This window comes from Mus caroli, unplaced genomic scaffold, assembly GCF_978045245.1.
Source record: "Mus caroli unplaced genomic scaffold, Mus_caroli_1 scaffold_6, whole genome shotgun sequence".
NCBI lineage: Eukaryota > Metazoa > Chordata > Mammalia > Rodentia > Muridae > Mus > Mus caroli.
Genome location: NW_028227261.1, coordinates 55,179,078 through 55,204,379, shown reverse-complemented (window position 1 = coordinate 55,204,379; position 25,302 = coordinate 55,179,078). Strand labels below are relative to the sequence as shown.

General features: G+C 42.2%; 1 protein-coding gene and 1 long non-coding RNA gene across 2 annotated transcripts in view; one reads left to right on the top strand and one right to left on the bottom strand.

Moving 5' to 3' along the window:
- Ube2u (ubiquitin conjugating enzyme E2 U) overlaps window positions 1-25,302 on the top strand; it is an 82,486-nt gene that overhangs the window by 34,089 nt on the left and 23,095 nt on the right. The window contains exons 6-8 of the mRNA XM_021160951.3: window positions 1,124-1,172; window positions 10,751-10,839; window positions 18,949-19,030. Of these exons, the coding sequence (XP_021016610.1) occupies window positions 1,124-1,172; window positions 10,751-10,839; window positions 18,949-19,030 (220 nt within the window). The remainder of the gene's footprint in view (window positions 1-1,123; window positions 1,173-10,750; window positions 10,840-18,948; window positions 19,031-25,302) is intronic.
- LOC147004245 (uncharacterized) lies at window positions 9,739-14,636 on the bottom strand. Its single transcript, XR_015047234.1, has 2 exons — window positions 14,432-14,636; window positions 9,739-10,156 (listed from the first exon to the last, which is right to left on the bottom strand). It is a non-coding gene; the product is annotated as an uncharacterized LOC147004245 (long non-coding RNA).

The window sequence follows — 25,302 nt, the reverse complement described above, 5'->3', positions numbered from 1 at the left end:
CAAGCCCATTGGCAATGCCTACTGTTTTCTTCTGGATCGAATGAATGGTATTTGCAAATAGATGGAGCTACCTACTGCTGCTGATTTATGTGAACCAAACTGCTGATATCCTGACAACAAGGACTGAAATGGAGCCAAAAAAAGAAAAAAGAAAAGAAAGAAAAACTAATCCCTCTTTTGTCCTATTAACATTTCCTTTTCACTACCTCTGGTGGGTGGTGGGCTAGAAGGGAGCTGTTTAAGAGCCCCTATTAAAGTAGGTTTTGAAAAATCTAAGCCTACAAGTCCTACTGTCTAAATCTCTGATTTTAAAAAATATTTTTTTCTCTATTACTCATGTCTTTGTTAGTATAATAATGATTGTATATTCTGAGAGGCTTCTTAGGAAAATGTATTTATGTCTTTCTCATTATTTATTTGCTTAGAGTGTTGGTTTCTCTGAGATCAAATGTCTGGTGATCTTTAATGGTCCATTCATGTAATGGAAATACAGTGACCAATCTGATTAAAAAGAGTGGAAGTTCTGCATCAAGCTGGGCCTGTTGATGCCTTTGCTGTAGTGAGAACCTACCTGACTGAGAAACAGTCCAGAGTTATGGCATAGGAGTCTAGGGGCCAGACAAGGGGAGCTCGGGAGTCTTACTGTTTAAGGTGACGGTTTCCTTATTCCCTGGTTTCAGTCCTCCACACTCCTGTGCTCGTCAGCCTCCCTGACTCAGGCAGCCTCCCTCCTCTCTGGGCAGGCCATCCACGTGGTTCTCTGGGTGAGGATGGTTAGGTGCAGGTCCGCGCTCTGCCTCTGGTCTCTCCTCTGAGACTTACCTCGCACCCTTAGTTTCTGAGTTTCTTCCCCAGGTCTGGAGTGCAGCTCCACTCTCTGGCTATTGACCTTTCCTCTCTCTGCATTTAGGTTTCAGACGTCCCGGACCTACCAGGACTGTTGCCCTTTGACCTCTGCTTTCCATCTTGATTTTTTTTTTCCATTTTTCTTTGACTTCCTTGATATTTTGCGCTATAATTTTATCCCTTTGCTGGGATTTTATTGAGGTTCTGGAAGAAAGCACAGAGTAACACCTATTCAGACTCCAAGTCACCAGAATTCTTTCCTCTTTTCTCCTTGCAGAAAGAGAAGGCAGCCTGGTGGTACCTGAAAAGCCACAGGATCGCGTCAGGTATGGTTCTCTTGATGGATATCTCTGTCAGTTCTCAGCCCAAACCAATACTAAACGATACTGCTCCTATGGTTTATAATGTAAACTTCTAAAAAGATGCATGTTTATTTCATTTATGTGGATGTGGATGTCTGTAGAGGACAAAAGAGGTATCCTCTAAAAAAAGCTGTGGTTCCAGGGGACCAAGTCACCTAACATGGCTGCTGGGAAGTGAATTCTTAGGCTTTGCCAGACCAGCAAGTGTTCTTAACTGCCCAACCTTCTCCCCAGCCCCACGTTTTATGTCATTTAATTTAGAAAGGGAATTACTTGTTTCTCTTATAATAAATGGTTTTAGGAAGAATGTGGGAAATTGTTGAGCTCTTGCTATTAAATCTAACTTCAATGTAACCGATAATGAACTGGTCTATTTTTATTTGTATTTTTTTAATGGAAAATGTGCTGTTGATAAAATAAGCATAAACCATTATAGGTCATAAAACTCCAAGCATTTTAGGAGAACATAAAAGTAACTGTATCTAAGAAAACTGAGTCAGAAACGGAGCCTCTGTATCCTTTCTTTTTTCTTTCTTTCTTTCTTTCTTTCTTTCTTTCTTTCTTTCTTTCTTTCTTTCTTTTTTTCTTTCTTCCTTTCTTTCTTCCTTTTTCTGTCTGTCTGCCTGCCTGCCTGCCTGCCTGCCTTCCTTTCTTTTTATAGATTTTATATTTTGATTCTTAATTCTGTGTACATGGGAGTTGAGGAGCACGTGAGCACAGTGCCCAGAGAGACCAGAGAGGGTGTCAGATCTCTGCCCCCAATGGGGGATTCTAAGAGGTTATGAGCTTTGCAGTGATTTCTTGCTGGGAATAAAAACTGGTCCTCTGGAATAGCAGCAAACCCTCTTGAGCTCTGAGCCATCTCTCCAGCCCCCAGTGTAGCTTTTAAGGACTAGCCTGGCAAGGTAGCATTAGGTTGGCTTTGAAGAGCTGAGCAAGATGCACTCTACAGAGTCTTCTAAATTATAACTACTTGATAAAAGTGTTCCAGCCCTTACTTTCTTGAGCTCTAAACTTAAAGCCAATTAGCTAGTGTGGAAATCACTGAGCTTGATATAGCCCTGGTTTCCTTGACTGGCAATTACAGAAAAGGGAAGCAAACTTCAGCCACTTAAGTAGCTTCTGTTTATGACATGGTCCTGAAAACATGAAGAAAGCTCATGTACAGTCCAGAGAGTGAGGTCTGCTTGGCTGGGGCTCAGTGAAGGCATTGCTGTCCACTTAGCATGTCATGAGTCTAGAGCACCTTCCCCATCCTGCACAGAACATACTCTGTTCAGCACTGTCAAGTGCACACAGGCGGTTTTATCATCTATAAAACGTGAGTATCCCTGAAACAGCAAAAGTTCTTTCTGCCTGTGGTTTAACTGTTTGCGGGATCCATCCCAGAGTGCCAGCAGTGACCAGCCAGTCCGGGGGACCAGATCAGAAGATTATCTCTGGTCTGGTTTCAGTAGTTCCTCTGAACATGGACAAGGATAAATGACCCAAAATCAGGTCTGGTTTACCAAGCTCTTTGTGCAACCTTGAATTCTCTAAAGAAGCCTTCAGATAGGACACCATTGGGGCTAGAGAGTGAGGACTTCAGTAACAATCCGTTTATGATACATATCATAATTAGATTGGTTGTGTGGGTTCCAGTGCTTGCTCCAGATATGCTATGTTCATTGTCTCTTCTCTCTCTTCTCTCTTTTACTTGTTCTTTACCTATTGGTGTTTGTGTGTTCAGGTGGCATGTGTGTGTGTGTGAGAGAGAGAGAGAGAGAGAGAGAGAGAGAGAGAGAGAGAGAGAGAGAGAGAGAGAAAGGAGAGAGAAATGAAGAAAGAATAGGCATGCCATTCATTTGGAAATAAGAGAACTTTTTTGGGAGTCACTTCTCTCCTACCTTGGTGAGGCAGGGTCTTAGGATCTCTCTTGTTTCTGCTGTTGAACAGTGTACTCAGGAAAGGTGGCCAGTGAGCTTCAGGGTGATTCTTCTGTCTGTTTCTCCTTTAAGAGGGCTGGGGTCACAGATGCATACTACTACATCAGCTTCCCCCCCGCTTCACATGTCTCCAGGGGTTGAACTCAGATCCACTGAGCCACTGTTCTGGCCCCTACTTTTTTAGTTTAAAATAAGACATCACAATGGGGTCTTGTAGAGGTTATTCAAAGAGATATACCACGCTTAGCATTATGATATCCAACCCACTGGAACTTCATGAGCAGGAAGAAAAGCATATTTATAGAAATATATTCCAGAGGTTAAGCCTCTGAATACAAAAGAATACAAAACTCAAGCAGAGTATGATCAACTGCATGGAACATGGCATGGGGTTCTGTCAATGTTGAACTAGGGGATATAAGGGCCAAAGTTTACTTGTAAGGCCTACTTGCCCAAAGGCAGATACTTCCCGAAATGCTGGAGGCTGTTGTTTATGGAAGATAACAAGCCACATGTTTTTGTTCCCCTAACAAGTTTGTTTGACCAATGGCACCAGATGTGCTTGATCACCCGTGGGCAGGGAAAAAAGGCTGTGGCCTTATGATTTTGCCTTTTTAAGCCTCTGCAAGCTGTGACTCATCACCATTTTCTGGAACCCCAGAATGGACCCAGCCAGAGTTCATTATCCTGGCCAATATTTAAAGTTTGCTTCAAATTTAGCTAAAAACTGTGGAACTGGCCTTCTCTTAAGACTCTCAGGTTTAACAGGGTTTCTGTTGATGTTAAACTTGTACAGTTAACTGGAATTTTTGCATATTGTGTAGAATACCGCTCACCAGTTGCATGGCAGGCTTTTCCACCCATAGGACCAGTACTTTATCTGTATCTTTAAAATTCATTCTCTGAACATACTATTCTCTAGCAGGCACTATGCCCCAATGATGGGCACACACCCTTACAAAATGTGATCCCTAAACTCATGAGCCTTGTATTCTAGAGTGCAGCGCTCCTTTGCAAGAGAAACAGCAGGGATAAGGACAGTGTAGGAAACATCTTCCATCAGATGTCCAAGGCCACAGGGCAAATACTAGTAGTGTAGCTAAGAAGGAATTTGAAGAATGCTAAGGTCAGAGTGAATTCTATTTAAATGAGTCACTTTGAGCAGAAGCGTCCTCCCCGACAGCCTTTTCTCTTCTTTCTAGGCTTCCTTTAGAAGTCTGTAAATTGTTTTTGTTTTTTTGGTTTTTTTTTTGTTTTTTTTTTGTTTTTTTTTTGTTTTTTGTTTTTTTTTTGTTTTAGAACCAAGTCACCAGTCTCTGTAATCACATTTTGTATGTACAGTTTGATGTCTTGTTGAGTTGTGACTGGTTTTTGTTGAGTTGCATTGATATAATGTAATAAGCACTGTGTCCAAGATGCCAAGGCAATACTGAGGAGAAATAGCGTCCTTGACAGGACATGGAAAGGAGCATAGAGAGCCCAGATTCGAGGTCTCTTTGGTTTTGTTTGTTTGTTTTTGTTTTTCAAGGCAGGGTTTCTCTGTATAGCCCTGGCTATCCTGGAACTCACTTTGTAGATCAGGCTAGCTTTAAACTCACAGAAATTCACCTGTCTCTGCCTCCCATCAAAGCAGGACAGGGACTCTCCTGTGGACTGGGGGACAAGGGCTTTCTTTACAGAAGGTGATACAAAAAAGCCTATGTCCCACCAACTGTTAACCACAGTAGTCCCTGCTCATCCACAGGCAGTGATCAAATTCCAAGATCCTATATATATATACATTAGGGTGTGTGTGTGTGTGTGTGTGTGTGTGTGTGTGAATTTTTCCCCTATATATCTGTTTTAGTCACTTGTCTTGTTGCTGTTAACAACACACCTCACAAGAACAACTTAAGGAAGGAAGGGTTTACTTAAGCTCACAGTCTGAGGGTAGAGACATAATGGTCATGGTGGCTGCTGGTCATATTGCAGACAAGAAGAGAGAGCAATAAGTGTTGCTGCCTGGTTGTCTTTTTCCTTTTAAAAGATGTTTGGGGACACAGGACTAAGAGAGGTGGCTCCGCACTTTAGAGTATGTGTTGCTCTTGCCAGAGGCCCTGGGTACTATTCCGAGCATGTACATGGTAGATCTCAATCAATTCTAACTCTAGTTCCAGGGGATACAATGCTTTCTTCTGACTTCTGGAGACATGGTATATAATACATAATACATGAATGCAGGCAAAACACTCATATATGTAAAGTTAAATAAATAAACCTAAAAAATAGGTGATCTGAAGCAGAACAATTATGACAACATACTGTAATAAGGTACTGTGACTATAGTATCTCTGTGGCTTAAACTACTTTAGTGCCCTTTTCAATAAAACATAGATGAACTCTCACTCTCCCTGTCATGATGGGAGTTGACAGATGCCCAGGAGGAAAGGATGAAGCCGGGTAAGTTTTACAGGCACCGTGACATAGATTAGCACTGCAGCAGTCCGTCTGATCGTCTAAATGGCTGCTGGGTGATAGATGGGCAGGAAGCACAATGAGAGTGGATATACTGAAGGAGAAGCTAAGCCTCCTTCCAGCTGATAGAGTGAAAAGGCACAAGATTCATCCTGATGCCTAAACTGTGAGCAATTTAAAACTTTCTGGAACATTCCATTTAAAACTTTTGTGCCATAGTTAATTGCAGGCAACTAAACTACAGAGAACAAAACTATTGCTAAGGAGGGAGGGGACTACTACAGAGTATTTTCTTACTGACAACCTGAGCATGTCCACATAGTATAGAGAACTTGAGAACTGGTAAGTGAATACAGATAGTGAAGACTCTGGGGACAGGAAGAATATTTTAAAATAAACTACATTTCTATATACATATTACTAACTGAATAAAAAAAAAAGTCTTTGAGATAGCTCACCATCTTCTTGCCTCAGTGTCCCCAGTGGTGAGTTTATAGAGTGAAAAGGTTGACAACCAGCAAGAAAAGGTTGTCACTGTAAGAGTACCACAATGTAACAAAAGATATGACACCTATCCCAAAGTCTTCAAAAATATTTCTGAGATAAAATTTGAAAGGTGTAAGGAGGATAAACAGCCAGCACTTGTTGCTTGAGAGACTCCATATTACATATGATGGGTTTTTCCCTCAGAGCCTTACTAGGCACTTACTTCTAACACTTCCCTAGGAGTGTCTAACTCTTTCCTGGGATCATAAAAGGGCGAGAATAGCAAGACAGGCAAGACAACAAACTGGGCTGACCTGATAACAGCATGTGCTGTACTAGAATGTTTCAATGATCTTTGCTCTGACTGTATGAGAATGTGTGTGTGGAATGAGTGTGTGCTCAGGTTGGTATGCATGCGTGTGCACATGTGTGTGTGTATGTGTACACGTGTGTGTATGTGTGCACATTCATGTGGAGACCAAGGGGAAGACACTGGATGGATTGTTCTATCATTTTCTATCTTATCACTTGGAGACAAGGCCTCTCACTGAACCTGGAGCTTGCCACTTTTTGACTAGGCTGGCTAGCCAGGAAGCCCTAGCCATTTTACTGTCTTAGCCCCACAACCATGTAGGGCTACATGTGCTAATAACAGCCATGCCAAGTTTTTACATTGATGCTGGAAACTGAACTTGGGTCCTCACACTCGTGTTGCAAATGTTCTTTTACACACACAGAGTCATCTCTCAAGTCCTGGTTTAATCTTTGTAATTCGTGTTCCTATTCCTGAAATAAATGCCCTGGCCAGACAGCCTGAGCTCTCAATCCTGCTCTCATTTAGAGCTGGGTCTCCCCACATGTTGAGAAAGGGCATGAGAGGAGCTGAGGAGGCAAAGCCCTGGGGTGTCTCCCATGGCAGCCGTCATATACAACTGTTTGACATCACCCAGACTTTGATGAGTAAGAGTATGGGCTGAAAGGAAGATGGGGGTGATCTCTAACTAGAGACACTTTCACGGAAACAGAGGTGAAATATTATAGGATATTCAAGATTTATAGGAATTCCCACAAGATGGGATTCTGAAGAGAGCAATGAGACACCAAAAGGAGGAGCTGGTTGTGGCCAGCTAATGAGGAGCCTCGAGCTTTGTTCAAAAGTGTTGAGACTTCATCCTTTAGAACTAGATGACAAATGTCACTTCTCAACAGAGGCGTCACCCTCCCTGGCCTAAAGGGTATGAGGAAGGAAAACAGTTCGCAGCCTGTGAGAGAAGTGATGAGACAGCCACCGTGGGAAGCCAGCTGAGAAGACTGGTAACTCTGCGTGATGATGACATGCTAAACCTGGCTCTTCTCATGCGTGGTCTCACCGACTACCTATGATCTCTTGAGAAAAGCCCCCTCTCTTTTAGTAATGAGCAAACAAATATGGAAAGGTGACATAACTCACCCAGTCCCACAGCCAATAACTAATCGGGCCAGAGAGTTCACCCCGCTAATCCCAGACCCTGCAGTCTTAACGATGATGCTAAGCACTAAATGGTGATGCAGGAGAAGTTTTCAGCCAAAGTCTGAGCTGGGTGTTACTTCTGTAAGACAGCATCACTGTTAATTTCATCTTGCAGGCAGTAAGCCCACCTTTTCCCATCACTGGCTTCCTTTAAGTTGGTGTCCGCTCTTCCTCTTATAAACACTGTTTTGGAGATTGGTTTCTATAATGGCTTCATCTGTCAATCTCTCTTTTCTGTTCTGAATTTCACCATCAGATCCTTAAAGGTCATTTTGGCTCCTCTGTCATAGTGTCACCTAAAGCCACATCTAAAATTGCATTCATATTTTACTTCAGTCCCACACAATGTTTTCTATTAATAGAAAACTAGTCTTCTGGACTTCAGGAAAGCATTTGACCCCAACATTCCTCCGCGGCTCACACACCAGCCAACCAATCAGCTCTTTCTTCAGTGTTATCTTGCTGTTGTCTGTACCTATTCCTAACCCCAGCTCTGAGTATAGCTGAGGCTGTTTCTGGGCCTAGGATGCCGCTTTCCTTTCTGCAGATTCCACCCCAAATGACTCCCTGATGACTTTTAAACAAAAGTTTTATTATCTTCCTCCAAACAATTCAAATGCTCCCACCCCTGTTAACTGGAAGGTAGTCCACACCTTCATTACTGTTTCTTAACTGATCCTACAGTTAGTCTTATAGAACTCCTCTCCCCAATATGTGAGACCCCTTAGGAAACTCTTGCTCAAGCCCCAGGTTCTTCTTTATTTTCCTACTTGGGAACCACTGATGGCTCTCCATTCTGACAAACCAAGGCTGCCAACCAATTTCAACTACTCTCTGCCCACATGCCAAGATCCCGGACAACCAAGCTTTTGAAGAGCCTCCAGCTGCTCTCAATCAGAACTCTCCACTGAACTCAGCTACCCCATCCCTATCTTCCCTTACTCGGAGATCCTCTGTGTGCACATGAATACACACTATACCCCACACCTCCGCCAAATATGGCTGAGGCTGTTCTGAAGCCTAGGATGCCTCCCTCCTTTTTGCAGACACTGCACCCCAAATGACTCCCTGATGACTTTCAAACAAAAGTTTTATTACCCTACTCCAAATTCTTTTGTTTATTGCCACTTCTAAAGAAGTATGGTCAATGTATCAAATTATCCAAATGTTGAACCATGCAGCACCTTATTATGGGAGCAGAGAAAGCTGCTCCCTTCACTCGCCCAGGGATATGTCTTATTTCAACAGAAAAATCAGCTCTGGTGTCCAGTTTAAACTTACAAATTTATATTTCCTCCTTTTTTCAGTCGGAGACAGTATTCAGTATGTTCTTGGTACTGGTGGGAACTACAATCATATTTTTATGTCATTTATCTCATTAGCTTCATAGGCTATCTGAATGATAGTAAATACAGTTACTGTCCTTTTATGTTAAAGGACTGTTTGCTTTATAGAATTGGAAATGCAAATATTTAAGATATTCTTCTCTGTGTATTCAAGCTAACCATAGTTACACCTTTTAGGGTAATATTTTTAATTATTCTGCAAGAAAGAAAAGAAATCCCCGGAGGGCTAACAGTTTGAAACTGAACAGGACACCCCTGGGAAGGGAGAGGGTCATGGGTCATCCTCAAACAGACAAAAGACAATGGAGACCGTTGTGCCTAAGGATAGTATATTTTCTCCGTGAGACGGGTATGTTGACAGTTTCCTTCCTCTTGGGTCATTGTTGTCTGCTAAGTGAACTGTGATTGCAAATTGATCCCAAGATTTTTCATGCAGCAGATATAGGGTAGCCTTTCATTTCCTTGCTGCAAATTGCTGAAACATTTCAGGGGCAAATTCATGCAAATTTACGTTACCTTAGCATTTCTTTTGGTAGTGTGAAGCTTGGCCAGCGAGCGAGCGCTGGAAGCAGTTAATAGTGATGGTTAACTGATTTTTTTTCACCCCGCTTCAGAGTTCTACTTACATGTGATTGGAAAAATAATAACACATTTGAAAACTGTTAGTCTTAAAATTAGGTGTCTCAAACTATGGCAGGCGAAGGCACTGGTCCATTTAAAGATTGCCCTGTTAATTTCAGAATTGAGCCAAATATTTACCTTAAGCAACTACGGCTGATCCATAAAACAAACAAACAAACAAAAAACAGTACCAATATACCAATATATTTGTATTAACTGAAAATGTGTTTCTTTGTCCAAAGAACCAAGAAGTTAAACTGGAAAACAGACATAAAGGCTATTACACCTGACACCTAAGCATCCACTCGCTCTGGTTAGCTGGTGATTCCACACAGCTGAACATTATCGCTGAGTGTTTATTTACAGAGCTGTAATTTGCTATGTTCAACAAGTATATAGTAAAAATATGTAGAGGCGCAGTTATTTCGAGTGCCCCACAGCTGCCATCTGCTGCTTTGTATTCCCACCTTCACTCCCCTGTGAGGGCCCTAATGACAGGAACAGAGAGAAAAGTGTGGAAGGAGGAAAAGAAGGGCAAGTTTCTCCATGGCACAGGGGCTAGGCGCTGTGGAAAAACTCATCTCCATTCCGATGCTTTTATTCTCCCTATGAAGAGGAAAGAAAAACAATCATAATATATCTGATATGACATTTAAGCAAACTTTATTATAGAATAAAAACTACAAATATAATGCTTCCCTTAAAGCTCCTCTTATATATTGGCATGAGGAAGATGTCTTAAAGCTATGATTTCTTTTTACAGTGTGCACATAGGTGGACATCTACTTTTGTTATTTAAAAATGAGTGAGATGCCTTGCCTTTTCTTGTCATACTTGTCAGTGTGAGATCAATGTGTTTGGTTCATTTATTAAGTGTCTGAGTCTAAAGCCTGGCATTGGGCCACATGTCTGGAACCCCAGCACACAGGAGGCTAAGCAGGAGAATTGTGAGTTCCAGGCCAGCCTGCAATACACAAAGATCAAGACCTTCCAGGGACACAAATTTCTGGTCTCAAAAAAAAAAAAAAAAAAAATGGAAAGAAACAAGATGAAGGAGGAAGAGGAGGCAGGAGAGAAGAGAGTATCATACATTTTGTATCAGTCTAGATTGGCGTTATATTAGCTGAATCCTGTGCTCTGATCAGATCATTTTAAGGACAAGTTTACAAATTAAATATGGCCTTTTGTTTATATTTTCAGGGTAATTAAAACAATCTCATTTAATGATTACTACAAGACCTGGTCTCAGATAGCCACGACAAAAGTCGCAGAACACTCCAGAAACCCATGTGAGTTGATGTAACCTTATTTATTATGTGCCCTTTTTAATCTTTTAATCTGTTGATTTTTCTTGGTTTGTCTTGCTGTCATCTCAAAACTAATTGACACATATCTGCTCTGCAAGAGCAGTAAACGGTTCTATTGGCTGTCTGTACTATACTCCTCACTCAACAACTAGTAATTTAGTTCTTCTTTTGTGCAGAGCCTCATTTGGGGTGCAGTGTCTGCAAAAAGGAGGGAGGCATCCTAGGCTTCAGAACAGCCTCAGCCATATTTGGCGGGGGTGTGGGGTATAGTGTGTATTCATGTGCACACAGAGGATCTCCGAGTAAGGGAAGATAGGGACCTAAGTCTGTTTAAAAGCCAGAAGGAAGGGTAGGCAATTGACGGGAGTTCTTAATCTTATGAGGTTTACTTAAGGCCTTCTCCCTAGAAAAAAGGGTTCGCAGCAGGATGGACCTTTCCATTTCAAACACAGTTATCCTCTAAGCCAGAGCCAGTGCTGCAGAGTGCAGAACAAACGCAGCCGGAAAACATTGAAAGCTGAGGGTTGCTCAGTTACATCAATGTAAGAAAACATTTTCTGGGGACCACAAAGACAGACTCTGAGAGCTAGACAACTGGTTCCATTTAACTAGACTTTTAGAGTATATGTCATTGTTTGCCTCAAAGTAGGCTATCCTATCTCCACACACAAGTGAGAATGTGGCTTTGCCCCAGCCCTCCTGCCAAATTGGCCCTGGACAATGTGAGATTAGAAGAGACTGCAGATTCCAGAGTCTGCACTGACTTTTTATAGCCCTGTTCTTTCTTAGCTGTTACCGGCTACGTTCTCCTTGATGTGTACGATACCCTGCACCCATGAGGATTTTTCTTTCTTCCTAAGTATTCTTTTGCCTCTTTCCTCAGTGAGGACCTTTTTCCATCCTCCTCCCAAACTCTGAGAGTCCCTACCATGTTCTTCCTTAGTCAGCGACCGACCGCCAAAACCACATCTCTAGGCAGACCCTCTTCAGCAGTCCAATGCCGGTGTGGAGCCATGAGACTCACCTGCATATCTAGCAGGCTTGCCATCTAAGGTATCCTGAACCTAGTTCACCCTCCTACTCCCAAACCTCTCCCTCCTTCCTTCTCTGCCTTAGGTACTGGCAGCTCACCCACCATACTTGCATTTTCTTCAGTCTGAGACTTCTTAAAACAACACTACACCTCTTAATCTTTATTTTTATTTTGTATTCTTGGTTTATCTCATGCAACATTATACTCCTTCTGGCCCTCTCTTCCCTCGTGGCCACTGCTTTGATTTTGGGTCTCACTGTTCATCGTCTCATTGTAATGATTTCCTAACTATAGCAAAATCTTGCACTTATTCTTTTAAGCATAAGTTAAGGCAAAAGTACTGCTAAGCTTAGCAGTTACAGGACCAAATAAGATCATGTTTAAGAAATCACGTGCTGCCGAGCGTGGTGGTGCACGCCTTTAATCCCAGCACTTGGGAGGCAGCGGCAGGCGGATTTCTGAGTTCGAGGCCAGCCTGGTCTACAGAGTGAGTTCCAGGACAGCCAGAGCTATACAGAGAAACCCTGTCTCGAAAAAAACAAAAATACAAAAAACAAAACAAAACAAACAAAAAAAAGAAATCACGTGCCCTTGCAGGAAGTTGGTTATTGAGTATTTTGTAATTATAAGTTATCATCCTCACACACTAGTGGTTGTAAAAAAATTATGATAACACAGATATTAGCAACACTGTCAGTGCAGAGACTTTTTTGTGATATTAGAGTCCATGAGTGTTTAATTTTAAAAGCCTAGAGGCCCTACGCCCCTTTAGCCAATCAGTTCAAGCATTTACTGTGTGCAGACTATGAAGGGACACAGATGGATCTGGGGACAATAAATATTTGTTGTAAAAACCTGGTGTTGAGAGATATTAGCTCTAGGGACTAGGAGGCAAATTCCTCCTAACCGAACAAACAAACAAACAAACAAAAACAGATTTCTGCAGGATGGTAGCATGTAAATACACAGTGGGCCTTAGAAACCCTATAACCCTAGGCAAAAGACACAATCATGCCAAAAACTTGAGAAGGTTTGGGAATGATTGCTTCTGAATAAAAAAAAGGATTTTAAAATGGAGGGAAATTATGGTGACTTCCCCTGATAATGGTTCCTCCCTCACAAGCCTTTGGCTCCAGCGTGCTGAATTATGTTGTTTCTTCATCTGCCTGTCACTAACTCCGTCTGTAACTCATCCTCTGGGAAAGCAGGAGCCTGGGAACGGTTATCTGTAGCCCAGAAGAATTTCTGAGACTTTGAATCTAACCCTGGATGGCAGATTTCACAAGCCTACTGCCTCTTCTTCCCATGGAATCATTATAAAAAATGCTCCAAGAGTCTTCCTTCAAAAAGAACCAGCACCTAATTTACAAACGTAAACGTAGCCCTGACAGACTCTGCTGGCCCTGTTGTCTTTTGATAGTGCAGCTGGATGAGGGCCAACCCCCTCTTTTTTTAATGGCCTAATTTCCTGGCAGTAATGGAGATAAAGTTTTCAGATTGTAGAATGCTTCTTCAATGGCTCAGAAATACAAATACTCAGGGAACCTCTTTTAACTTCATTTACACATTTATGTTTTTATCGCTGCTGAGATTATTAAAATCTCGGGCAGCTTTTCTAAGAGCTTTGCGTTTTGGCATGGGTAGGAGGCTGCCGAATTTTGATTTAGCTGTTAACACTTTTTCAGCTTTTCAAGCCACAAAAGCTATGTCTAGATATCAAGTCCATAACAATCATAGATGTATTCTTTGACAATACAGTCTTAGAGTGTGACTGTGTATACTATGCTTTTAACTACCCCAGTTCATTATTGCTTGATTTATTCAAACCATAGTTATTTACTGAACACCTTAATATATGTCACAAATAGCAATACATCTGCCTGAGGGGCTAGACATTCTTATAACCCCCATCCCCTTTTTCAGGTAAAAAAATAAATAAATAAAACTAGGAGAAACCAGGTAATTTAACTAAGGTCATCTATATAGGAGAAAATCCCACAAACTGATAAGGAAGGTAAATTCTGGAGGCAAATTCCCATAACTTATCTTTGCTATCATTAACTGTGTGACATTGGTTAAGTCTATTGCCCTCCTTGGCCCAGTTGCCTTGTTTATATAGAATGAGAATAATCACATACATCATAGGGCTGAAACACTTTGAGTGTGCCTCATGCCCAGAGCTCAGTGCACATGCCTACTCTCAATTATTAGCACTGTGGTCCAGAGTCTAGGACTAGACCGCTGGCTCTACATTTCCTTCCTATGGCGCTATCCTGCCTTTACAATACGACAGCATATTATCACAGCATAGTGTGAGTCTTACAGTCGAACCCTGAAGGATAAGGTGAATTTCTGAAATGCACGTCACTTTCATTCACAATCACAGGAAATCAGATAGAGAAATGTACCGGCGACCCCACTGTTCTCTGCCCGTCACTATAAAATGTCAAATAAAGGGTTTGGCAGAGAGAAAACCCATGCATATGGTTGTAGGAACAGCTCTTTAACGACAGAATATGATCCCCATACGGAAATGCTTACGTTCCAGGAAAGGAATTCCTGCGAGCAGCGTGCTGCGCAGCGCTGAGTGGAGGCTTCCTGGTACTTGTTGCTGTCAGCAGGCAAACCAAACAGATCAGGGGGGCGCTTGCTTTCACCCCAGGAGACTTTCATTCTTTGAGTCTTCCAAAGGCCCTTCCTTCCAGGCCAGAGGCAGTGTGCCTGCTTGCAGAGCCCAGCCTCTCAGCCACCGCTGCTCATTAGAGCCACCTGGAGAGCTTGTAAAGATTCCAACACAAAGGGCACGCCCAAACCAACTCCATCAGAGCTGGCAGTAGGACTGGGTAGTGGTAGTTTTTGAAAGCTCCCCAGGTGACCATAACTGTGCAGCCACAGCTGGGATCACCATGATGTCAGAAGTTAGCGGCTCCTTAGCCCCATGCTAGTTTTGCAACATACAGGTAAGTAAATTGAAGGGAGTGGCGAGTGGTTTAACTAATGGAACACCATCTTTCATCCCTACCAATGAGCAAAGAATATTCACCCGACTTTTAGGTGCTCTGTGGCCGAATGAGATAGTATTGTATGCAAACAGAACACACTAGTGGAAGCTGTACCGTCTTTTCTGGATTTGACAGTCCATGCAGAGAAGATGGGCAACTTCTAAGTCGACTTCTGCATAGGCAGAACAAGTAGTAGGTACATCGTTATCAGTGGTAGGGGACCAAGTGACACACGACAGCCTGAGTTTTCCTAGATTTTGAGAGACCTAAATCAGGCCAAACCAGGATGCCTGGCTTCAATGCCCACAATGAAGCAATGTTGGAAAATTTGTTAAAGACATTTCAACAGATTTAAGCATGAGAATTACAAGACAAATACACCTGAGTGGGTTACATGTTTCTCAAGAGAAAGCAGGAAAAATAAGGCGAAGGCACGGGCTTCTCAACGGAGCATGGCCATTGTCTCCGTATTATCCATTTTGGTGACTCTCAAGTTACATCTCAAAAGGTTGCTCTGAGGATCCAGGCCCCCTTTTGTTCTCCTTTGGTAAGTGAGATTGCAAAGTGGTTCAAGAGGAAGACTGGATGGAATTATAATCTGATAAAGGGAAACCAGAGTCCCTAGGGTTGTACAAGGAGTTTAGTACACATGCGTCCTTTCCCTGCAAATGGGGTTTCTGGGGAGATTCCTAGAAAATTACAGGTTTACAGCTGGGAAGGGAGAAAGGCTTTAAGCAATTGTTAATTGGGCATTCTTGGTTTCCTGCTGGCAAGGGGCTTCAACTGAATTCCAAGGAGAGGAGTATTTTCTCTATTCTTATTCCTCCCACCCCACCCCATCTCTACACACACACACACAGACACACACACACACACACACACACACACTTTCTCTGCCTTTCTATCGAGCTTCATTGTGGGGGTGGGGGGGGGAGTGAAGGCAGGCACCAGGCCCTGGGTTCTATCCCCACCACTGCAAAAACAAACAAATCCCAGAATGGAAACAATACTGTAATTTTCAAGAAAAAGAATTACATTATGGAAGAGAAAGGGTTATGCGATGAAAGCCATGGAGGGACAGTTTTCTGCCATAGCTTATAAAACTGTCCCACAAAGCACCATGAGGCAGTGATTTCACCCTCTAGAATTTAAGGTACAAATTTCAAGACCCCTCTCCCCCTTGGTCTCTCTCCTGTCCCCATCCTCCCTGGGTTTCTTCTTGTCAGCATCAGTCTTTGAACAGTTGGCTGGGTCCTGGAGACAAGAAGATAGGCATTGTGGGTAAGCTTTCTAAGGCGATTACCCGCAGGTGGTGTAAGGCAGCTGAGCAAAACAGAGAAACAACAACAAAACATAGAGGTGAGATATGAGAAATGTGAGAAGTGTAACAGTCTCTAGGGAAGGACTGTGGTGTACTCATCTCAGAGATAAAACCAAGAAGCCGGGGTCAATACAATTTGCATGGACTTCTTGGACCGGTAACATGGTCACTCTGGGTTTGTAAGATGTAAGACAGAGACTGCCTGCCACACAGACTCACATACACAATGCAGGAAAAAAATCTATTTCAAAAACTGTATGGAAAGATATGAGTTGTCTTTAAATAGAACCTTAGCAAAATTTTCAATTTTATCCTTGTTGGGTTGAAGATGGCTGATAAGACACTCTTGAACACTTCTAGTCTGTTTGTCTGGGCAGTATAAAGTGCACCCCTCCATACCTACTTTACATACACATGCCTATAGTAAGAATTCCAAGCCAAGTGGTGATGGTGAATGCCTTTAGTCCCAGCACGCAGGAGGCAGAGAGGCAGGTAGATCTCTGTGAGTTCGAGTCCATCCTTGACTATGATAGCCAGGGCTATACAGAGAAAGAGAAACTCTTGTCTCAGGGAAAAAAAATCCAGTATGTTACTTATAATAATCACCTAAAAGAACGACGATTCTTCACCAAGAATTCACTTCTTTAAAGGATGTTTTCCCTAAATGCCAGCCCAAGGGTCTAATGCAGCCTGGAAGACAGTGTGGTTGTGTGGTTGTGTGTGCTCGTGTGGATCTGAGGAAGAAAAAAGTTAGACTGTATATAGGAATGTTGCTGGTAAAAATCATGTAATTTATCTATCAAAAGCAAATAGCATTGCATTACAAAGAAAAGAGTAAAGACTCCAAATAGCGAGGTTAGCAGAAAGCATCTAGCCAGCTAAGTGGTTCATCTACAAGCTCAGACTTAAGGAGAGGAAAAACAGAGAAGGCAGGGGACGGGGGAGGGGAGGAGAGAATATGTGCTGTGGGTTCAGAGTACACTTTTCAGTACATTTTATGTGAATTTGATTGGCAGCATAAACCTGTAACTAACCACAAACTTGTGAGCCAGTCAGGTAACATGATTTCAAAATACCCTAATGAAGATGTGGGCTGGGTAGATGGAACTGCCACACACAGGAGGCCAGCAAGTCCACCTGCACTATTCAAACTAAATACAAATCCTGATGTTGGGTTGCTAGGGATGGAACGAACGCCAGTGCTCTGCCACTGAACTGAACACCCTGCCCTGGACATACAGGGGTTTTGTTCTGTTTTACTTGTGTATAATCACATGTGTCTACTAATGGAAGCCAGAGGTGTTCGAGGCCCTGGAGTTGGATCTACAGGCAGTTGTGAGCTCCATGCGGGTGCTGGGAATTGAACCCAGATCCTCTGGAAGTGCTCTTTAGCACGGACTCATTTCTCCAGCTTCTGGACAGAAATTTTAATGGCATCAAAAATGAGAATAGTGAAGATGATTGTCTCTAGAAATACCAGATTCTAGGAAAGAGTTAAAGGATCAGGGGCTTCCTTAAGAGCTCCTCTCCCAGGCTCAGTCCTTGGGAGAGGAATGACCTTGACTGGCATGGATCCAGTAAGATGAACTAGCCCACAGGCAACTCCCAGGGTTCAGATCAAGGGAGGCCCCTCCAGCCCAACGGAGGCTGCTGGAACCCTTGTCATCAGCCAAGGGAGGGCAGTGTCATAGCAACATGGCCAAAGGGCTCCCTTAAGCCAGGAGAAGCATCTGTTTGATAGTCTTTCTCTGTGGATGATATGATCAAGACTGGAAATGTCTCTGGGATATAGATGCCCTGCCTTGACCTGGTTTGCACAGGCCCTGGAGTTGCCCAGAACTGGAAACAAGACAAAATAACAGTTTTCAGAGTAGAAATGGAAAGACTGATACTGCCAACCCCAAGACTTAATTTTTCACTTGAAGAACAAAATTACAAAACTGTTAAGTTATTAAGGTTGTGGTCTCCATAAGTTATATTCAAACTTCATTACCATAACGGTGATACAAAGTTTCTGCAAGTTTAAAGTCAGAATTGGCTTTTATTAGTGAATCATGAGTTAGGTATCATTTTAACTAAGGAGTTAGAACCATGAAACAACCAGGTTAGTGTTCGTGGAAGGGGGATGCAGAGGGGACTTGCTCATCTCACTGGCCCTTCTGGTTGCTTGCCATGAGTCAGCTTTGTTTGGGGATTCTTCGGCTTGCTCCAAGGATGCATGACATTGTAGGCATAAAACTCCACTTTTATTTTTTATATACATAGGGTTTATATACATAGCAGCAGTCTTGGCTGCTCTAGAACTCACTCTATAGACCTGGCTGGCCTCAGACTCCAAGGTGTGCCTTCTCTGCCTCCATAGAGCTGAGATTAAAGACCTGGACCACCACGGCCTGGCTTGGGAGACTCTATCTTACATTAGTATTGGGGCCTACCGCAGGACTTCAGCTAAAACAATGGCCTCTCATAAATTTTATTTAACTGCATAAATGATATATAAACGCATGTCATTATAATGAAAACAATTTCCAAATCACAATCTACTTATTTCAAACAATATTGAGTATTACACAGTACCAATAAAAAGAAAACATTTGCAAAGTCCCTGAGCATTGTAACATGAACTATACAGTGTGTGCAATTGCCACGTATCAACTTAATGAGAAGTGAGCTACCCTCTGAGTGATATTAAGGAGCGTATATGAATACTTCTTTCTTTAATCATTTTATTTCAGTTGTTGGAGATCCACATTTCATGGGACAGTATTACAAATGGAAGCAGCAGGATCGGCAGAATCAAGTGCAATGGGAGTCGAAGTAAGACATCATTCCAAGTGCCTTGAATGAGTGATTGTGGTGACCTAGTGTTGGGTTTTGTGCTTTCCACTGTCTGCTGGTGTCTTAGGAATAGCAGCCTATGCCTTTCTTAAGCATGAGAACAATGATAACAAGGTACTCACACACACACACACACACACAAAGAACTCAGGTACCAAAGCTGACAAACATGGAGGTAGGGTGGGGACCACAGTAAAAAGCCCAGCCTGTCCCCTTCCAAGAGAGTTATCACCAGCCAGCTACCTTTTCATCTTTCTCATAGCTCTTACTTTGTTTTCCCAAAGATTTCTCATTCAGGAACTGTGTGTTTGTGTGTGTGTGTGTGTGTGTGTGTGTGTGTGTGTACATACTCTTGTGAGATATAAATTTTTTATTGGATTTGGGAATAAAGTGCGTGTCATTCAAATATGAAGACCAGAGTACGGAACCCAGCACCATGGAAATGCCAGGTAGACCTAGTGACCCTCCTGTAATCCCTGTACTCAGAAGACAGTGATAGAGGGTTCTCTCAAGCTGGATTACATTCTCTACTAATCAAACTAGAGAGCTCCAGGCTAAGCAAGGGACCTTACCTTAGTGGAGCAATCAAGAAAGACATCAGAAGTCAACCACTAGCCTCCATATACATGTGCACCCCCACATGTGTAAACGCAGGTATACATGTGTTCCTACACACACACCAAAGAAAATGTGCATTTACTGTATAAAGTGATGGGTTTTATAACAATTTTTCTCATTTAAATATAATATATACTCAGACCATAGTATAGAAACACTTTCTTCCTCTCCCTGCCCATCTTTCTGCTTGGTCCCTTCCTCCACCCAGTCTCCCTTCTAGTTTTCCCTCTGTGTGTATGTGTGTGTGTGTGTGTGTGTGTGTGTGTGTGTGTATCCACATAGGAGAGATAGCATGTGAACAATGTGCTTTCTTCATGGTGCTCAGTTGCTGTGCTGCTGTGAGGCTTGGGAAGGGAAGACCTTGCCACCCTCCCCATTTTCACCTCACACTTCAGTTCCTGCCATCAGCAGTCAGGAGCCTGTGGTTTTCTGATAGGAATACACAATCATTAAACAGTGTGCTGTATTATAAATTGGAATAAAAGTCAAATAGGTCCTTCTAACCTTTTGTTCCCCAAACCTCAGCAACAACTTCTTTTTGTGCCAAAGTGAAGAAAAGTTTCTGTATTCCTTTGTGGCGCTTCCGCATAAATGATAGTCAGGAGGAAAATGGATTATGCTGAGTTTGAAGAAAGGCAATCATGGTTTTTTTTTTTTCTTTTCTTGAAGGCATGTTTCAAGTTTCTCTTGCAACTTAAAAATTTCTCAGAATCTAAAGTGGCCACCGCTTTGACTCCTTCTCTGATTTCCTGTATCAGAGCTGTTTTCTTTTCCTTGTTTTCGTTGCTTCCTTCCCGAGTGCCAGCATCTCACAAAACCCCAAGATTTAGAAAAACAGAAGACCCAGTCAATTTCAACTTAATCACTCACTTCTACATGTGGCTAAAACTCATAGTTCTATGAGCTGTTTGAGTGCTAGAACATTTCAAAATACATTATTTTGAGTTTATAGGGGCAAGTTATGTGCAGTGACCCTGTCAGAATAAAGTGCTCTCTCACACACACCTTATGCCATCTGGTGGCTGATGAGAATATATACAGATCAGATGCGATTTGCATTTTATAAATTGTAAGAGTTAGTAGTCAGGAAAAAGAACACTTCGAGCAAAGTTTTGAAAAGACGTCACATTTATATGCATTCCATAGTGCCATAAATATTTGTATATGCAAACGCAAGTAGAAGCCCAAGAAATGATGAAATTCAGCTTCTTTCCAGATCATTATCAACAATTCTTTTTTAAAAAAAAGATTATCTTATGTATGTGAGTACACTGTTGCTGTCTTCAGACACACCAAAAGAGGGCATCAGATCTCATTACAGATGGTTGTGAGCCACCATGTAGTTGCTGGGAATTGAACTCAGAACTTCTGGAAGAGCAGTCAGTGCTCTTAACCACTGAGCCATCTCTCCAGCCCCACCATCAATCCTTAATGTTCATCAAAATGCAGAATACGTGATAAAGTGCACTGTTAGACAAGCCCTTCACCACTGAGCTAAATTTCTTGAGGCTTTGAACTAACTTCATAACCCAGCCTAACTTCAAACTCACTATCCTCCTGCCTCAACCTCTTGAGTTCATGGATTACAAATGTGTACCACTGTGCCTGTCTGTTTTACATAAATGTTTGAAAATGTCTTCCTTACACTGATATTTCCTGATTTTAAAAAATAGGAGTTGGAGATGTGGCTCAGTGGTAGAGCCCCATACTTACCACAAGTTAGGACAGTGGCTCCATCTTTATTAATTATTCATTTATTAGTTCATTAGAAAAATGCAAATTGAGGTGCTTATTTGCATAGTGTTAAGGAAAGACTCTCTTTGTCACCTCCCTCTACCTTCCTCAGTTGTCCACCCTGCTCACTGCCCTTACCCAGCAATACCATATGCAATTATGTTCCTCATTCTTCCATGGAGACCTAAGATTTCTCCATTGGTGCCTTGTAATTGAAGTATCTCTCCCTGCAGAGCCTTTTCTAGTACCCTGAGTTAAGTCTTGGCCTGTGAGATAGGTATGTAAGCTCAGGTCCCTGGAGCTGGGTCCTGACCTGTCTGGATAGCACCTCTGGAAGCCTGAACATCATGTCTTGATTCCTTTGTGCCTCGGTTGTATTTGTTCAATAGCAGCTGCCTCCCAAAGAGGTCTGGAGTCGCTCATGTGGTCAGACACGATTTCAATATATGTAAATGCTTCTAACGCCTACCACACAGACATGCATGCCATAAGACTTGCTATTGTGCTTTCCTTCTGCTTCTTCACTGGCTTGTGTTCCTTTCACAGATGGAAAACCTTCCCTTGGAACTGGCAGGGGGAGGAGTCAGGCAGACCTTGATGGGGTTCCTACCCTCTCAGGATGTGCTGCTCTGGGTATAACACCACCTTCCTTGCAAAGGCTGTTTTCCATTGAGTCTTTGAATGATACCACATATTTAAAAGTTTAGCATATGAACATTCAAAAAACATTAGTTCCTGAGGAGTGGGGAATATGCCCACCCCCAGCTTTCCACAGAATGAAAATAATCTCTGGCAGAAATATGTAAGAAATGTAAATTTATCTCAAGTTAGAAAATAACATATAGCTGACCACATGTATCTAGGACCATTATGTCTTGCAGTTTCCCCTCTCTACTCCACACCTCTCTTCAGCCTGCACAGCATCCCACAAGGGTGGCATGAATCCAACTGACATCTCTCCATAGGAAACTGTCCCTTACATGCTCGGATGTCTCAGCTCCCCATCACCTGTATGATAGTGTACTGATTCTGTCTCTGTCGGGGCCCATCCTGTTCAGACATAGTTATAAGGAAGTACCCAGAATTGGGGCATTGGAATAAGCATCCCTGTCGCACAGCACATAGTAGGTACTCAGTTAATTTTGTTGAAAAAATGCATATGTATCTTGTCTCACCATTTAATATTAGAATTAAATAAAATTAATTGTAGAAAAAACCTGAAATTTAAGATCTATCATGTAGATAGAAACCATAGTTCTGTTAGGGGAGTTCTAGGGTATAATCTATAAACAGGGATTTAAAACTGAAAATATGCCTGCCATAAATATTTTATGCAAATTCTAAACTCTTACCTGTATTTTGGTTAGTTAATATATACTTATTATTGCAATCAGCTCATAAATATTCACTAATTAATCATGTAATTTGGGGTTCATTTCTAAAGCCTTTTTAAAAACACTACCTTGATGGTTCATTTGAATATTCATAAATGCCTTATTTCTAAGACATGGAAAAGAAAATGAATCTAACATCCCATCTGTGGTTTGTACTTATTTCCTCAAGAGAAATAGTGAACACATAAAATCAATAGTAACAAAGACTGTTCTTTAGAGTGTTCTTGTTATGCACGTGTAACACTGTTGTACGCTACAGTGAATGAGTGCAACTGTATCATTACAATGCATCTAGCAACAGAAACAATCCCTATGCAGAATCTAAGCTCTGACAGCCAGCAAGTTATCTAAGTTATTAATTCTGGTAGAGTTTTACCTTCAGCATATAGTCTCTTAAAAGATGTTGTTCCTCTGCACACACAGCAGATTGCTACAGACTGAATCTTACCTGTTCCCCAAAGATCATGAGTCCCACTTGGTTTTTGGTCAACATGATACCAACTAGAGTCATATGGGAAGAGAAACTTCCATTGGGAAAATGCCCCCATCAGGTTGCCCGTCAGTACGTCTGTGGGGCATTACCTTGATAGCTAATTATTAGAAGAGGGCCTTCAGGGATGGTACCAACCCTGGGCAGGTGGCCCTGGGTGAAAAAACAAAACAGCTTAGCAAACCATGAGGAGCAATTCCGGAAGCAGTGTTCCTTCATGGCTTCTGCTTCAAGTTTGTCTCCAGGTTCCTGCCCTGAGTTCCTGCTTTCCCTTCTCCTGATGATAGACTGTAACTTGTAAGCCAAACAAACCCTCTCCTCTGCAGGTTGCTTTTGGTCATGGTATTTTACCACAGCAACAGTAAAGCAAACCAGTAGACCAAGCTATGGGCATGGTCTGTGGTGCTACCAGGAGTTGGTGGGATCTTCAGGAGGTGGGGCCTTGTAAAGGGAATTTACATCATTGAGGCACGCTTTTGGGGGAGCACTGATACCCCAGTCCATTCTTCTTTTTGTTCTCTGACCACCATGAAGTATGAGGCTTTGCTTTATTATTATAATGCCCTGCCTTGTCAAAGACTCAAAGTGATGGGACCCACCAACCATAGACTGAAATCACGATCCACAAAGAAACCTTTTTTTCTTTTTAGGTTGATAATCTCAGGTAATTTGTTCCAGCGACATAAGCTAAGAAAGAGGTATAGAAGGATCAGGAAGTAGCTTGGGGGATTACTGTTCACTCACTAGGCATGTCCCCCTCATGCCAAATGTTGTATCGGAGTTGGGAGGCAGAGCTCAAGTGTAGCACACAAAGATTCGTCAGCATCTTACAGAGCTACAGCTGACTAGCTCCACATCCATCACCCAGTGATCAGCATCCAGCCCAGGTTCCTCACCTCCACTGTCAGCTGGGTCACCAGTTCTAGAATTTTCTCTAATTTACCAGTTTTTTTTTTAAATTAGGCACAGAGATCAACCAAATTGTGTTTATAAGTACAAACCTTATTTGAAATTTAAAACAAGTAGTTCCTACTTGCCTACCGGTACATACTTCCTAAAGATTTAAAGTTTCAGTAAGTATACATACCCTGTCTGTGTACAGGCAAGAGCAAATTACGCCCACCATTAAGGAAAGGGATTGCATGTGTGTACCAACATCAGCATTTACTCTTCATCTCACTGGAGTCTATTGAAAAGGAGGTGAATACTGTGTAGTGTCAACTATCACTAAACCTTTCTTGTATTTACAGAGCCCACTCTGGACTCAGCTGTCTTGTATTTTGATTTATGAAGTTAGTATGTATTATGCTTAAATATGATTTTTAACTGGTTGTGGGTTTTTCTTGTCTTTTTTTTATTTTTCATTTTTGGTTGTCTGTATTTAAACACATAAAACACATCTTTCTCTTGGAATAGCTGATTCCCTTTCCCTCCAGTTACATAGAAACACATTCATTTAACACACTTCATGTATGTTTGTGCTGTCCTTTCAGAGTGATTTGGTTTAAATATCATTCTTGCGGGTTTACGTAATTACAGTGATGTATTTTTAAGGAAAGCAAGCCTTTTTATTCCCCAAAGACTAGCCCTCGAGTGCCATCTTGTGGTTAAAGAGAGAATCGGCATCAGTGCTGACAAATGCTTACATTCTAAAATATAGATAAGGAAAAAAAATAGAATCAAGAAAAAGAAAAAAAAAGTTTGAAAAACTGAGTTCTCCAGGCATAGTGGCATACATGCACAGTTCCTGAACTTGGGACATGGGGACAGGAGAGTCAAGAATTCAAGGCACCAGTGTCAGCTCTTCGTGAGGTAGAATCATGTGCTGCAAAATCCAAGTGGCAGGACACTTCCCTAGCATTCCCAAGGCGCTGGGTGTGACCTACAAGTCACAAAACAAAGAGAGGGGAAGAGAGGGGAAGAGGGAGTGAGAGGGAGGAAGAGGGGGGAAGAGAGGGGAAGAGGGGGGAAGAAGAGGAGAGGGAAAGAGAGGGGAAGAGAGAGGAAGAGAGGGG